General features: G+C 40.4%; 1 protein-coding gene across 1 annotated transcript in view; it reads right to left on the bottom strand.

Moving 5' to 3' along the window:
* Positions 1 to 11,884: 11,884 nt before the first annotated feature.
* Positions 11,885 to 17,170, bottom strand: part of LOC124788491 — a 540,210-nt gene continuing 534,924 nt past the window's right edge. The window contains exons 8-9 of the mRNA XM_047255760.1: positions 11,998 to 12,190; positions 11,885 to 11,904 (exon numbers count right to left, since the gene is read on the bottom strand). Coding sequence (XP_047111716.1) covers positions 11,885 to 11,904; positions 11,998 to 12,190 — 213 coding nt within the window. The remainder of the gene's footprint in view (positions 11,905 to 11,997; positions 12,191 to 17,170) is intronic.

Below are 17,170 nucleotides of genomic sequence, written 5' to 3'. Positions count from 1 at the left end.
GTGTGCAGTCTGTGGCTGCTTTGCATTGTTGTAATACTCGCCATTGCAGTGTTAGGCAGCTGGCTGTGAACAGCGCGTAGCATTGCGCAGTTGGAGGTGAGCCGCCAGCAGTGGTGGATGTGGGGAGAGAGATGGCGGAGTTTTGAAATTTGTCATGAACTGCTATATTTATATATGATGATATCAAGGTAAATACATTGTTTGTTCTCTATTAATATCTTTCATTTGCTAACTATCCCTATCAGTAGTTAGTGCCTTCCATAGTTTGAATCTTTTATTTAGCTGGCAGTAGTGGCGCTCGCTGTATTGCAGTAGCTTGAGCAGCGAAGATTTTTGTGAGGTAAGTGATTTGTGAAAGGTATAGTTTAATGTTAGTCAGGGCCATTCTTTTGTAGGGAATTTTGAAAGTCAGATTGCGTTGCGCTAACAAAATATTGTGTGTCAGTTTAAGCACAGTCATGTAGAATTGTTCAAAGGGGAAGTTTCATATGTCGACCCTTAGCCGAGGATACCTCACTGGAATCTTCTGATTTTTTTTCTTGTAGTTTGTGTAATTAGTGTAGATTTTGTTTATTGATAGCGCGTAATCATAGAGAGAATTTCCTTTATAGTTGTAGTTTTTCATTGTTGTACAGTAAAACAGTGGTGGCATGCATGTAGATTTGCACCAAGTATTTCGCAGCTGCGCTGGCAATTAAGTAGACATTATTTCCATTGCTATGTTATTTTATTTTGCTCTTCAAATTGTGCTTTTCTGTGTTATCGTGTGAAATATTGTGACAATTATGGCGTGTGAAAAACGTAATACTAGGCTCCAAAGTAAACTGAGAAATGACAGTGAAGACGAAAGCAGTGTGTTAGCGCCGCAGAGTAATGAATTAACTAATGTTCAAAGTAGTTTGGTTTGGTTTTTTGGGGGAAGAGACCAAACAGCGAGGTCATCGGTCTCATCGGATTAAGGAAGGACGGGGAAGGAAGTCGTCCGTGCCCTTTCAGAGGAACCATCTCAGCATTTGCCTGGAGCGATTTAGGGAAATCACGGAAAACCTAAATCAGGATGGCCGAACGCGGGATTGAACCGTCGTCCTCCCGAATGCGAGTCCAGTGTGCTAACCACTGCGCCACCTCGCTCGGTATATTCAAAGTAGTAATTTGGTAATTGCGCATAGGGAAATGGAGCGGGCGGCAAACAATGGTGTAGACAGTGAAACAGGTAGTGAACAGGGAAGCGTTATCGATCGATTGGTCGGAAACAGCTCGCCTCAGGAATCGGGAATGACAGAACACAATATTGCAAATACTGCAGACTCAGGTTTTGGGTTCTCACCGTTTTCTCAAATGAGTCAAGACACATTTTCCACTTGTCAAAATGTGAATGTTGCCGGTGCAACTTCACTGCCGAAAAGCACTGAGGAACATGTTTCAGACACCAGTGCATTGTTATTACAATTAATGCAACAAATGGGACAAAAGCTTGAAAAGTTAGACACAATGGAACAACACCAGAGACAAACACAGCAACAGTTAGACACAGTGGAACAAAATCTCAAAAAGTTAGACACAATGGAACAAAATCAGAGACAAACACAGCAACAGCTTCAAAGGTTAGACTCATTGGAACAAACTCTTGAACAAACGCGTGAAGATTTAACTACTGAGTTATATAACATTGAATCGAAATGTCAAAAAGTCTGTAATGACGTAAAAACTCAAATTTGTGAGCATTTTCAACCTATTTTTTCGCGGCATGAAAAGGCATTACAGAATCACGAAGCAGCCATAAAAGAACTGCAAATTATTGTTCATGAAAATCATGAGACCTTGCAGGCTAAATTTGACTCAGTTGCATCTACCGATTCGGTTACGCAACTTGCAAAAACTCAGGAAAACTTAAAGAACACAGTAGATTCGATTTCAACACAAATGGACACTCTGAAACTTGGTTCAGAAAAACACATTGAGGAAATGTGTTCACTATCGGAGAAAGTAGCCGAACTTTCGGATCAGTTCACTAACTTATCTACGAAGCTAGATGATAATCTGAACGACACAAAACCGGTAGTCTTTAATGACACAGAAGAGTGCGAACAAATTAGGAAATTCAAACAAAATCAGAATCAAATTAATACGCAACACCAAAGAGAAATCCGGGAAGTACAAGATCAGCTGACACAGGTAATACAAGAATTACGTATTTCAGAGGCCACTCGCGCTCCAATACGGGAAGAGGGACTTAGAAATACGGAACAACCACAAAATAATAACACAGGACACTTCGGAAGCTATGAAAGAAATTGGCAAGGTGCACCGAATTTTGAAATGGAACCGCCGAAACGACGTAACAATGACCGATATGCGACTTGCCGACATGATGACTTTGACTATAAGCTGTTCATTACTACACGTAAATTCAAAACATTTAAGAATTCTGGCAACGACATTCATCCACAAGCATGGCTCCAACAATTCTCTCATTGTTTTCCTCCCAACTGGTCATTAGAGCACAGATTAGAATTTATGTGTGGCTACTTAGAGAATGAACCAGCTGTAAGAATGCGGTCGGTCATTCACGATTGCCACAGTGAAGGAGAGTTTTACCATGCCTTCCTCTCAGCATATTGGTCTCAGGCCACACAAGACCGAGTAAAACAAAGCATCATAATGATGAAACGTTTCGAACAATCTGAATTTTCCAGTCTTATGAAATATTTTGAAAACATGTTGCACAAGATTCAGTACCTGTCAAACCCATACAGCCCCTCAGAACTTATCCGCATTTGCTTAATCAAATTGCCTGAACATTTACGACACATTATTTTGGCAGGACGTTGCAAAGACGACATTGAAGCTTTTCAGGGACTGTTACAAGAATTGGAAATTGACACTGACAATCGCGGAATGCGGAAACAGGAACACAACAATTACAGGTCACATCCGTCACAATTCCTCGATAATAACTGGACGCGGCAAGGCTATTCTCACAACACAAATCGTGACCAAAACAGACACCACCCGTATGACAACCGTTGGCAGAGTAGTAATAATTACAGGGAAAGATCACCTCTCCGCGGTAATGACTATCACAGAGACAATCAGAGAAACAGACAATATGGGAACCAAAACAATTATTATTACGGGAGACGGAATAACTTGAGACGCAACGGTCCAGCGCGCAGTTACGATTCAGGGAGAAATTCTCCACCACTTAACCGACAAGAAAGAAACTACAGGAACTACCGACATGACGACAGACGATGTGATCGTAACGACAGACCTGAATTGCATCAGAACTGGCGGGATTCAAACAGAGCAGGGCCCTCTCGTCACGGTGAATTTGTAGAAGTTAGGTCTCCAAACCCCAATAACGACGCGCGCCAACATAGGGACAATAGGCAATGACTCACACCGCTGGCAGCCACAAAACATACTTATGAAACTGACGACGCAGCTGCCGTAGCTAGTAATTACGTAAAAATGGAAGACATTAGGGACATCTTACTCCAGGAACACGACAGAAAACATAACAACATTGCATATCCTGTGTTTCACATTACAGTAAATGATGTAAAATTTACGGCAGTACTTGACTCTGGCAGTCCCATTTCAGTAATTAGTGAAACAGCCTTTAGCAAATGCAACAAATCGAACGATTGTCCCACACTTCCGTTACGTAAGATTAAATTACAAGGTGCAATCTTTGGAAAAACTGTAGATGTACGCCAACAAACCAACTTAGAATTCTTTTGTCAAAGCCACAGCTTCTCTATGAGCTTTCTTATTGTTCCATTATTGTCGACGGAAATTATACTGGGAGTAGACTTTTTGAATGAATACAAAGCAATCTTAAGCTTTCACGATGCTGAAATAAGTTTAGAAAAAGAAGGTAAGTCAGTAGCTTTGAAATTTGAAGATTGGCTCTCAAACCATGACGAAGAAATTAATCGGCTTTACCTCCTGTTAGACAACAGTTCGGAATTTTCAACGGAACTTGACACTAACAATCACTCTGCAAGTACTGACAGGGATGATGTCGACGGCATATTTGAAACTAATAAGTTAATTCAGAATAAAATTCAAACAATTGAGAATTGTAATGACACTGATAGGCAGGATCTCTTTGAGATTTTACAAGCACATTCCACAGTTTTTACTCACAAAACAGGAACAATCAAGGGATTTCAATACCAATTTCGTGTTCGTGAGCATACTAAATTTTGTGTTAGACCATACGTAATTCCGGCGCATTATAGGGACCGTGTTAGAACAGAAGTACAATCTATGCTTGATGAGGGCATTATTGAGCCTGCAGTAAGCTCATACAACAATCCATTACATGTTGTTGAGAAGAAAAATGGATCGATCAGACTTGTCTTAGATTCGAGACAAATCAATACTATCATTATTCCTGAAACAGACAGGCCGCAAACGTTGGAAGAACTTCTTCAAAATTTTAATGGTGTAAAAGTGTTGTCTTCCATTGATCTCAGATCCAGCTTTTATCAGATCGAACTTCATCCAGAATGTAGAAAATACACAGCTTTCATTTGTTTCGGCGTTTGTTATCAGTTTCGGAAACTTCCTTTTGGTTTGAACATTTCTTCGGCAGCATTCATTCGTGGGTTAAATTCCATATTACCTGAGTTCTTAAAACGTCACATCACCTTATATATGGACGATATTCTGATAGCAGAAGCTTCATGGGAACAACATAATCGCATCCTCAACAGTTTGTTACGTATTTTTGCAGAATCTGGAATTACAGTTAACTTGGAAAAGTCTGAATTCGGTAGGACAAAGGTGAAGTTTTTGGGACATATTATTTCTTCTGAAGGCATTCAGCCGGATCCTGAAAAGTTAGAAGCAATCAGAGCCATTCCAGTTCCATCCACAAAAAGACAAGTCCGCAGTTTTCTAGGTCTCGTAAATTTTTACCGTCGTTTTCTGAATATGCAAATTCTTGTTACACCAAAACTTTGTTCTCTCACTGGAAAAAATACTGTTTGGAACTGGGACGAACAAGCACAGTTGGAATTCGATTCTTTGAAAGAAGCGTTACTTCATGCGCCAATCTTAGCTCATCCAGATCTGTCACAAGATTTCTGCCTTAGCACGGATTCTTCTAAAGTCGGTCTTGGTGCCCATTTATTTCAAGAAGCCATAGAAAATGACATTACTGTTCAGAAAACCATTGCTTTTGCTAGCCGAGTGCTAACAAAATCTGAAAAAAATTATTCCGTTACTGAATTAGAAGCTTTAGCAATCGTTTGGGCATTTAACAAATTCCGTTTCTTTCTTTCTGGTAAGCACGTAAAAGTATACAGTGATCATCGTGCATTACAATTTCTTATGTCTTCAAAATTAAATCATGACAGGTTAAAACGTTGGGCATTGTTTCTGCAAGAATTCCGCTTCACAATAGTCTACATTCCCGGCAAGGAGAACATTGTTGCGGACGCACTGTCACGCGCACCGGCTGGGCTTGAGAAAAGTAACACAGAAGGCAACATTGAGAAAAATTTCAGTATTCTTTACATTCAGAAAGTCGCCTTTGAAAACTTCATCATCACATCTTTAAAGGACATTGCTCATGAACAAGATAAAGATCCGATTTGGAAAGACATCAAGAGCAAATGACATGAAAAGACACACACACAGATTCGGCATTATTACCTGGTTAGAAATAACATACTTTTCAAACGCTGCACTGTTGACGACAAGCTATGGGTACTTTGCATTCCAGACGATTTTGTTAATAAGCTCATTTGGTACATTCATTTCAGCTACGCACATTTTGGCCCACGAAAATGTTATCATATTCTTCGAACGACTTGTTATTTTAACAATATGGAAAAGCGAATTCGAAGAGTCTTGTCTATTTGTAAACTTTGTCAAAAGGCGAAACCATCTACTGTCTCACATCGTGCTCCGTTGTTTCCTATCATTCCTTCTAAATTAAAAGAATTTGCTGCTGTTGATCTCTTGGGACCGCTTGTCAGAACATCTAATGGATTTTCGTACGTTCTAGTCGCTGTTGAACTTACTTCAAAATTTGTTTCTTTCACTCCGTTACGTAAAGCCACTGGACGATCTGTATCCAACGCCTTTGTTAAAAATTTCTTACGTGAAGTTGGACACGTTAGTAAAGTCATTTCAGATAACGGACCGCAATTCAGATCTGCTGTTTGGTCACGCATGCTTCGCAACCATAAAATCAAACCCGTTTTTATTTCATTGTACTCACCACATTGCAACCCGTCTGAACGGATTATGAAAGAAATCAATAAGCTTTGCAGACTTTATTGTCACAGAAAGCATCAGCATTGGGACAGATATTTACACTTATTTCAAAACGTGCTGAATGAAATGCATCACGACTCCACTACTTTACCACCTACTCTTGTACTGAAGAATGAAGAACCACCGAACAGAATCAGAGAGCTTGTACCTTTCCCGAATACACGTAAACTTCGACACAAAGACATAATTGATTTGGCTCTTAAAAATATAAAATCTGCAGCAGACAAAAGGAGAAAACTACACGGTAAAGCAAATGCAAAGAAGTTGTATATTGGTCAGAAAGTTCTCATTAAAGCTCATTCATTGTCACATAAGAAGAAACACTTGAGTCACAAATTCTTTCTAGTTTACAATGGACCTTACAGAATCCAACGTATACCACATGATAATTGCGTTGAAGTTGAAACTCTGCGTACTAGGAAGAGTAAAGGTTTACACCACATTTCACATGTAAAACCATTTATTGAAAGATAATCTGCTTTTTAACTTCGTCTTTGCCATAAAATTTTTTGCTTCACATTACTAATATGCACTGTCAGACTTAGAATCTGCTAACATGCAACAATGTTTGAAGTTAAATATCCAGTCAAGAACCAAGAGAACTTATTTAAACAGAAATTACGAATGCATTGTTATTTTGAACAGACGACATAGTGTTATTGTGTGTGTGCATTCTTGCTTGTTTGTTGCACGATTACGTAATGACTATAAGGCTCACATACTTAGAACATTTACCAGTACTGCTAATGAGATTTATATGCAACATTTTGGTTTACTTGAAAATACATTTGGGATTTAAAGTACTTTCTGTGAGATTAAAGATGTCTTAGTATTTGGTTTCTTTGACAGCTACACGGTTATATTACGACACTACTAATGTGTGACATAATTTACATTGTTGCTTTTGCGGTGTATCTGTTTTATATCTGCACAGTTTTTCTGAATTCTTCTGGAAAGCAAAACATGTTTTATTAGTAACTTTTGTGGTATAGCTACAAAGAGACAGCCTTTTCCATAGCACAACAATACGTTACAGCACAGTACTTTCATCATCACAACAATAAGCGTAATAACTAAGATATCTCTATGCAAAGCATTTCACTTTTGTTTATCATGAGGTAAGTACATTGGCTTCTGCAGAACTTAGCTTTCGGAGGAAAATAACTACGACACTTCCACAGAGATTATGTTGCAACAAGACGCACATTTAGCGCTACAGGACACGTGTTTGAGTGATTAATTTTGTACTCAAAACATTTATTTTTAAAGATTTTTGAATTACTAAGAAAGTTTTCCGTGATACATTTCATTCCATTGCTGTAATCTGTAACACCTGAGGGTATAATTACATTAATCCTCAGGGGGGTATACGCCTACTTTGTGTACCATGTGTTTGGCAACCACAAGGAACCCTAGCTAATATGGTATTTGCTTATACAACTTTACACATCGGTACCATATTTCTCTAACACATTAATTACACAGCTATCTGATCATGTAACTGAGAGATAAACTTTTTTTATTACATCAGTGACAGATGTTTACGCAATTACACAGTTGGATAACTTCACACTTATGAAATTGTATTTTGTCTGTACTTTGTGAAATGCTCATATTTTTTCGGAACCATTGTGATACTATGAGAGCTTTGAATGATGTATTTGGTATGGATTCATGATTTTTAAAGTACGTTTGAGGCAGATGACACTTTTGACATGGGCAGAGAATTTTTTTAATTATTGGAGGAAGCTACGACGATTTTGAGATTTGACTGAGGTGTTATGATGTTATTTTTACGACGACGATGTGTATTATGCTGCTGATGTATGTTTACGATTAATAGGCTGAGGCTATATGAGTTATTTGATTATGCTTCATATTTATAATGACGAAATATTGACGAGTGTCGATGGATACGTATATGTGTAATAAGGTAAGGAGTAATGAATAGTGGGTAGGGACTCTTGACTTGTGAATAAGGATGTTGGAAACCAAGAATCGTACTTTAAGGGTTATGAAATGTGTGTAAATGCGTGAATGTATCACAATGCCGGCGAAAATTTTTTGGACAACGTTATATTCATAGGATTTTCTTTCTACAGATTTGCAACGCTAATTCTTGACCTGTGATATATTTTTATGTGAGACTGTCACTGTAGTGGAAACTGGTGTCGTAAATATTTCCGTAAGAAAGTTAAGTGACCACCTGCACGTAATGCGTCGTGGGCACGCTGCTGTGTCAAACACCTGGAGAACAAGCCATTAGGGTGTGCCTTTCCGGAAGCACAGGTAGAAAAAAAAAAGAAAAAAGGCAGGCCTTTATCCTCGCCATTGGCATTCCTTTAGAGAAAATATCGCAAATGCGACACCCTCATTACTTCCATTAACCTTGCTATTGACATTCCTTTGTAGAAAGCATCGCAAATATTACACGCTTATTACCTGAAAACATATGATTACTCGTACTTTGTGCTAATTACTGCAATGCTTATGAATTGATGGGAAATATTCGTACATCTACACACCTGATTATGTCAAGTGTCTTTCTATGAGAGTTGAGAGCTACTGACTTACGAAATGCCACATGACTGTTGAATGATATTTTTATGCTTTGCTTTTCGTAGTTGCTTATTTCACTTGATATCTGGTTTCCAGCTGTGTTGCAGCATTGCTTTTATAAAATAAAATGCATTTGCTAATGTGAACACTTTCTGTCAACAGATCTATTAAATAATTATTTTATGATCCACATTCTTTAAAAAAGGAGCACTTGGAAAGGAAAGAACAATAAGAAGGAACTAGTAACAGTAACACATAACTTTCTTTTCAAGTACATGGTAATATTTCTTTTTACAATCAGTTGTTGTGGTGCACCACTTTAATTACATAGATATTAAGATGTGAATATACATTTCCCTTATCTGCATTGTTGTTTTTACTGTAATATTTTTTCTGCTTGAGCTTTGTCATGTATAGATATAAGTTTTATATTTTTTATATTTTTTTATATTTGCTGCTGCTGTTTGCCAGGCATAGTGCTACTGAATTTTAAATTGTGTTACTCTGTTAAGCTAATTTTACTACTGACTTATTTTTCTTGCTACTGTACATTGGCTCATTTTAGTTGTAATGTTGCATTGCTTGGTAATTTATATTTACTGTAGCTTGCTTTGCAATTTTCCATTTTTTTTTTTTTTGCATTGCTGTTTGTGTTAATTTGTTATGTGCTGCTGCATTGCCTCGTCCCTTAGTTTAGTATCTGAGCTCAGTAGATTTAAGTTAGCTTAAGAGGAGACTATATAAGAAACTAACTATTATAAATTTATAAGAAATGCATTGAGAAGCTATCAGAAAATGGTCTGGCAAAATAAAAAGGATACTGTTCAGTGGAGAAAAACTATTATTGACAGAGGATGTGAACAGAATACAGAAAGCAGAGAGAAAAACTATTTTTGACAGAGGATGTGAACGAAATACAGAAGGCAGGCTTAGATAGGACTTTTGGGAATAATGATGAATGAAGGGAGATCTCCAAGAAGCAAAGAAAGTTTTGTTTGCAAAATTCTGCAATGAAACAAACCCTGTCCTTTCCTTTTGTGTTATCCCACTATGTGTTTGGGTACCCTTGTGTATATATGTTCTTCCTGTCTTTATATGTTTACCTCATCAGACTTTTGTTGTAGAATTTTTCTCATACTCAGCTACATGAACTATGATGAGGAATACTGTTATCCTCAAATATAATTTGCGTTAATAATATGTTATTTACTTTGTAAAGATGTTAGACATTATTAATTCTGTTTTGTTTTAATGCTCATGTGTAAAGTTGATGTTTCAAAAGTTATTCTGATCTTTTATGTATTTACTTATGTCATAATTCCTGTAACACTGATGTATATGTTTATTTCTATTCTTTTGTAAAGCCCCTATTACTACAAACTTTATCTGTATTATTATGTTTTTAATGATGTGTTTTGTACCTTTGTTATTGTATTCTTATGTTATAAAATTGTAATTGTCACCAGTTCATGATATTATTAACTTGTTAGTTACATTTCACTGCACACGTTTCTGTTGGTCATAGTATATGGACAATATGTGAGAAGTAGGGACTGATAGTGATTGCACGTGTGTTAATGATTCAGCAAGGGACTGGATAACAGCATTGCTGGTTCTAAGGACAATTTCAAAAAACTTTGTGAGTGCACAAGTGGTGGTTTATGGACTTGCTGTATTATCCGCAAGACTCTTCAACGGTGATTGTGCACCTGCACAGTCACAACAGATGGCTGCTGGCTATCTCTCCAAGGACTACAGTGGGTCTGCATCTTTGATGACCCACCAGTACCATTATCTCTACAAGGACTACAGTGGGTCTGCATCTATGATGACCCACCATGCCATTATTTCTACAAGGACTGCAGTGGGTCTGCACCTCTGGTGGCCCACCAATACCGTAATCTCTACCAGGACTACAGTGGGTCTGCTCTGTGATGACCTACCTACCAATACTCTTCAAAATTTCGACTGACTCTGCTGTGGGTTTGCTCTGTTGTGGCCCATTACCTGTCTGCATGTCGAGAGTCAGCACTGTCTTTCCATTGGAAGGACAACACTAGTTCTTCAAGACTGCATGGAAATCCACTACTTCCGTGTGCATTTTCTTTTACTGCTCAGACTTTGAGAAAAACACTGCTATTCTCCTGTTATGTACGATTAGGACTGTCTTTATGGACTGTGAGACAATTTTAGCTTTTGACCAACATTGTATCAATAAGTGTGTGCATTTGATTTCTTTGTTATTGTAATTATGAAAAAAATTTTTCAAATCTGTATTGGTCACTGCCCAATCCAATTTGTAAAATTTTTTGTGGGGAGCATGGGGGCTATGTAAGTAGGCTGTTTAGGTTTTTTTATTGGTAACGCCACCTCTGTATGAAAATCACTGGCTGTGCTGTGTGCAGTCTGTGGCTGCTTTGCATTGTTGTAATACTCGCCATTGTAGTGTTAGGCAGCTGGCTGTGAACAGCGCGTAGCATTGCGCAGTTGGAGGTGAGCCGCCAGCAGTGGTGGATGTGGGGAGAGAGATGGCGGAGTTTTGAAATTTGTCATGAACTGCTATATTTATATATGATGATATCAAGGTAAATACATTGTTTGTTCTCTATTAATATCTTTCATTTGCTAACTATCCCTATCAGTAGTTAGTGCCTTCCATAGTTTGAATCTTTCATTTAGCTGGCAGTAGTGGCGCTCGCTGTATTGCAGTAGCTTGAGCAGCGAAGATTTTTGTGAGGTAAGTGATTTGTGAAAGGTATAGTTTAATGTTAGTCAGGGCCATTCTTTTGTAGGGAATTTTGAAAGTCAGATTGCGTTGCGCTAACAAAATATTGTGTGTCAGTTTAAGCACAGTCCTGTATAACTGTTCAAAGGGGAAGTTTCACTATTTATGAAATAAACATGACCAGTGACGAAAATTACTTAATAGAATAGCGCACTGAGTCATGAACTCAACTAACAGCGTCGTTAGACAACCGATAGCTGATAAGCACTCCAAGTGTTGTTATTGCAGAGCTTATGCAAGATATTACAAGTAGAGAGTTGTATCTCCGCATAAGCAGAGTACGGGACACAGTTTCAAAACAGGGATAAGAGAAAGCAGGTGGAGCGATGGGAGACTGCTCAGACAGCGATCCTCACCAACGACGAGGGCCTCCCGTGTCTCGACCAGCGGCTCAGCGTCCGGGCCGCCGCCCGCGGTGACCGTCGCCTGGCATCGAACCCGCAGCCGGCCGTCAGCGGAGAAGTGGCGCTCGGACACGACGAGGCGCAGCCCGGACACGGTGGCCGTCAGCCCGTGCTGCTGCACAGACGCCTCCAGCGCCGGCGGAACCTGCCGACACGACTGCGTCACCAGGGGGCCCACTCTGCTGGCCAAACTGCACTCTTAACATGGTCACCTCCTACAGCGGCGACATGCACATCAGTATGAACACCACACTGCTGGTTTCGTTCCTGTATTGGTAAAAAACTGAAAGTCGGACAAAAAGAAAAGTTGATATGTTGAAAGTTTGACACAGTACCACATTGCTTATTCTGAACAAAGGTCCAAGCATACGGAATAGGGTCTCAGATGTGTGAACGGATCTAAGACTTCTTAAGTAGCAGATGGTGAACGGGAAGTAAGGACTAAAGAGCTATAGAACTTAAAAAAATTTGTGAAAATGTAATTTTTTTACAAATGCTTTAAGTAACTTCTCCCATTTATACAAGATGTACAACTTTGTTTCCGCCGTTTTCTCCCCAACGTTTGAGGCTTTGGAAGGGGTTTACTTCAATAAATGATGATGAGGGATCCTAGGCGAGTCCGCAAAATGTCGGGGGGTTTTAACAAGAATGCTTTTACTTGTTCTCTTTCCGTACTGGATCGGGTCGTTGGCTCTGGCTGAAGGCTTGTTATGAGACCCAACCTGTTAATTAAAACGGCCCCTTTACTAATTTTCATTAATATGTAGTAGCTAAATAGTGTTCAGGGAACTGATCACTACTAAACAGACAAGGATAGCATTGAACTCATTTATTGAACAATAATCTTCCTAACATCAAACTGAACAATGACACACATTTATAAGTGATAAAATCAAGCTAGTAATGGCAGTGGCCCTTAAATTCCAAAACTAACTCTTAATGTTGGTTAACGCATCTGTACTTGTTATTTTCTACTACCTCCCCTTGTTAGACGGCATAAAATACGTCAGACAAACCTACTTCAATTACCAAATTCTCAATAAGAGCGTGGCTCGAAAACTGTGCTCTGGTAGTCACAGGCGTACGTAATATAGGTTTAAATGCCGAAGCTGAGCATCACGTTACCAAATGCACCTTCGTGGACAGGTCAGCAAGCTGTCGATGGCGCCTGCGTCATCGAGGAGCCTCAATTGTAACAAAAATGAATTTATTTTCGCGAACATGCTTCCTGTTCATAAAATCCTATTCAAAAGCTAATTCTGCTTTCTTTCTAATCGTTCAAAAAATGGTTCAAATGGCTCTGAGCACTATGGGACTTAACATCTATGGTCAGCCGGCCGAAGTGGCCGTGCGGTTAAAGGCGCTGCAGTCTGGAACCGCAAGACCGCTACGGTCGCAGGTTCGAATCCTGCCTCGGGCATGGATGTTTGTGATGTCCTTAGGTTAGTTAGGTTTAACTAGTTCTAAGTTCTAGGGGACTAATGACCTCAGCAGTTGAGTCCCATAGTGCTCAGAGCCATTTTTTGAACATCTATGGTCATCAGTCCCCTAGAACTTAGAACTGCTTAAATCTAACTAACCTAAGGACATCACACAACACACAGCCATCACGAGGCAGATAAAATCCCTGACCCCGCCGGGAATCGAACCCGGGAACCCGGGCGTGGGAAGCAAGAACGCTACCGCACGACCACGAGATGCGGGCTTTCTAATCGTATCGCACTCGTTAAGACGGGACTCACACCCCAAAGGCGGAATCCAGTAATGTCTTTAATAGAGTGTGGCTCAAGGAAATTGCTCTGCTCCTGTCTGCTTTCTGTGAGACAGTATTCCCAACCGTAATTGGCGGAATCAGCCTGTCTCTAACAGTAAAACACGACAGTTCCCCTAACTGAATACTAGTTTCAGTTGCAGCTGGCAGACTTATTCAAAGTCCTGCACAGCACACTGAAAAGAATTTACTCTCCTACAGCTGAGCCGAAAGCACGACGTCCACTCGCTACAGGAGCTAAGACGCTTCTCCTCGATTACAGCTCCAAAAGCTTCCCTCTGCAGAAATCAGCACCCCCACGCTATTTTACGAGCTGGCCAATCACGTGCCTCTAAACCAACACAGTTCGCTCCCACTATTATTTCCTGGCTTCTTCCAGCCCATCAAAACATTCCGCGCCTTACTACGCCTAGAATGTTCTGGAACAAACTGAAACTCCGTTCAAAATTGAACCCAACAATCGTGTCTCTCTGTTCGCCCTCGAACGGGGAAAAGGTCATTGCACTAGCTTAACCGCGTTTCGTAGAAAGCCCCAGAAAACGTTAAGACTCGTGGGAAGGCTCCCTTAGGCGCTAACTCGTCTCGACATAGTGGCATCGGCGTAAAGCCCAGCGCCAACGAGGCGCCGTCCCTCGAAGGCCTGCCTCTGTTGTCCACGCAATGGGTGCCTACCTGCAACGGCGGCGCGTCTCCCCCAGTGAGACGCTTTCGCATGCCGACTCGCAATGGTCGGTTGTAAACTTCCGCACCCCTCTGCCCTGCCTCTGAGCAGTGCCGCTCGTCCGCTCCAGCCAAACTCCGTGAAAATATGCGAATTTCTTAACGTTGATACGCGTCTTATGCCGTCTGATACTCCCTATATTAATTTCAGTAGGCTGATTGCCTGATAAATAACACAACAACCGATTTCTAACTCGTCTTTGCACAATTATTATATTACAGTAAGGTGCCATTTACTGCTACCTTACAGCTTTAATGAAACAAACTGCATACACATGTATCATTCAAAGTATTTTCCATCGCTGGTCACTACTTTCTCCCATCTTTCGGGCATTCCGCATCGAAGAAATTGTTCATCTTTTGAAGCGATCCACGAATCGATCTAATATGTAACTTCTTCATGAGATCGGAAGTGTTAGTCAGCCAGGCCGTGAGCCATTGATCTAAACAGGTGATAGCCAGAGGGAGCAATGTCTGGAGAATACGACGAGTGGTATATACTTCCGTTTTTAACGTTTCCTAGTACGTTTTGACCTCTTTTGCAAGGTGGGGTCGAGCGTTGTCGTGCTGCAAAATTACATTATCGTGCCTCTCGCTGTACTGCGGCCGTTTGTCTTTTAATGCTCTGCTCAAACGCATTAATTGCGTTCGATAACGAGCACTTGTGATTGTTTCACTTCCTTTTAACACCTCATAATACACGACGTCGAGCTGGTCCCACCAAATGCAGAGCATGATCTTGGAGCCGTGAATATTCTGATTGGCCGTCGATTTAGAAACATGGCCGGGATATTCGAATGATTTTTTGCGTTTAGGGTTATCGTAGTGAACCCATTTTTCGTCCCCGGTCACAATGCGATGGAGAAATCCCTTCCGTTTTTGCCTGTGAAGCAGCTGTTCACAAACACACAAACACCGTTCAACGTCTCTCGATTTCAGCTCACACGGGACCCAAGTACCTTCTTTCTGAATAATGTCCATAGCCTTGAGACGTTTTGAAATGGCTTGCTGTGTCACTCCCGCTAATCGTGCCAATTCTTGTTGTGTTTGACGCGAGTCTTCACTCAGCAATGTCTCCAATTCTGCATCTTAGAAAACATTCTCTCTTCCACCATTATGCCTGTGTACGACGTTAAAATCACCGTTCTTGAAGCGTTGAAAGCACTCACGACACGTTCTTTCGCTAATAGCGTCCTTATCATACGTACTTGAGAGCATTCGTGAGAATCAGCCGCTGTTATCTTCATACTGAAACAAAACAGTGACACCTCCCGCAAATGACAAGAATTAGGCTCGTAAACTGATATTTTCAATCAGGAACAACTTTGTGATGCAGACACAAATCAACTAATGTTTGTATGAGGTTACGTTGACCGAGGTCCAAGCTAACTGGCTGACGTCTGCGATCTGTTTCTTTCGACCGCTACTTGCCGTTGTCACCACCTATCGCCAAACGGCGGAAGCAAAGTTGTATATCTTGTATACGAAAAATTATATCCTCCATATGACCACCAAAGTCGCGCAGCAACGAGCAACGCGTTCATAGAAGTTCTCGATGATGTGTTCACAAACATCTGATGGGATGCCGTTAATAACACTTTTAATTTCGTACGTCAACTGGTGTATTATTTCTGGCACGTACACTTCTGATTTCACAAACCCCCCCCCCCCCCCCCTCCCCCAATAAAGTCACAAGGTGTAAGATCGCATGATCTGGCAGGCCATTCCTGGTTGCCACGCAAAGAGACAATTTTTTGTCGAAACTTTTCATTCAGCAGAGCAATTGCTTCATGGGTTGTGTGACATGTTTGCACCATCTTGTTGAAACGAAAAATCGTCATTTGCATCAATGAAAGGGAAAAACCAACCAGAAAGTAAATTTCGATAACGATGGCCGTTCACATTGACGGCAGTTCCCTCATCATTTTCAGAAAAGTACGGGCCACACAGAACCCACATCACACATTCGTGCGTTGTGGATGCATGCCATCTTCCACAGTCTTCGCGGATTCTGTTGTTCTGCTTATTGGCGTACCCACTGAGGTGGAAGTGCGCCTCATCTGAGAAAATTATTCTTTTTGTGAAGTTCTCGTTCTCCGCTTGTCGAACCAAATTCCATTGAGCAAATCGATGTTTCTTTCCATGATTTGCAGGCTTCAACTCTTGTGTAAGTTGAATCTTGTACGCACGCATTTTCAGATCTTTTGAAAGGATGACATTGTCACGCACGGCAGCAATGTTTTCTTGTGTTCGAATAGATCGCGGTCGTCCTATTTTCTACACATTTTAAACGGACCTCATGGTTTCAAACTTCCGGATCAACTTCCGAAACGATCCGTTTCGAGAAGCATTACGTCCGAGTGTCACACGCAATTCACGATCGGTTGCCGTGGGACTTTAAATGTTTTTATAATATTTTTTTTATTATTTGGATATGTTGCTCACATGTCATTTTGCCCTTGATGAAAATAAACATTACCAACAATGCTTACCACACAAAAGCCATTAGGCTACTAATGGGATCACAGATAACAAACATGAAAAAAAACACGGCTGCCACCCGTCACATGACAAATGGTGCAAAAATTCAAATTCGTCCATACTAACCGGACACCCATTAGAACCCAGTATTTT

Source organism: Schistocerca piceifrons, chromosome 3 (assembly GCF_021461385.2).
Source record: "Schistocerca piceifrons isolate TAMUIC-IGC-003096 chromosome 3, iqSchPice1.1, whole genome shotgun sequence".
In the NCBI taxonomy this organism is placed as follows: Eukaryota; Metazoa; Arthropoda; class Insecta; order Orthoptera; family Acrididae; genus Schistocerca; species Schistocerca piceifrons.
The sequence above is the reverse complement of the archived record's forward strand: the minus strand, read 5'-3'. Positions and strand labels throughout refer to the sequence as shown.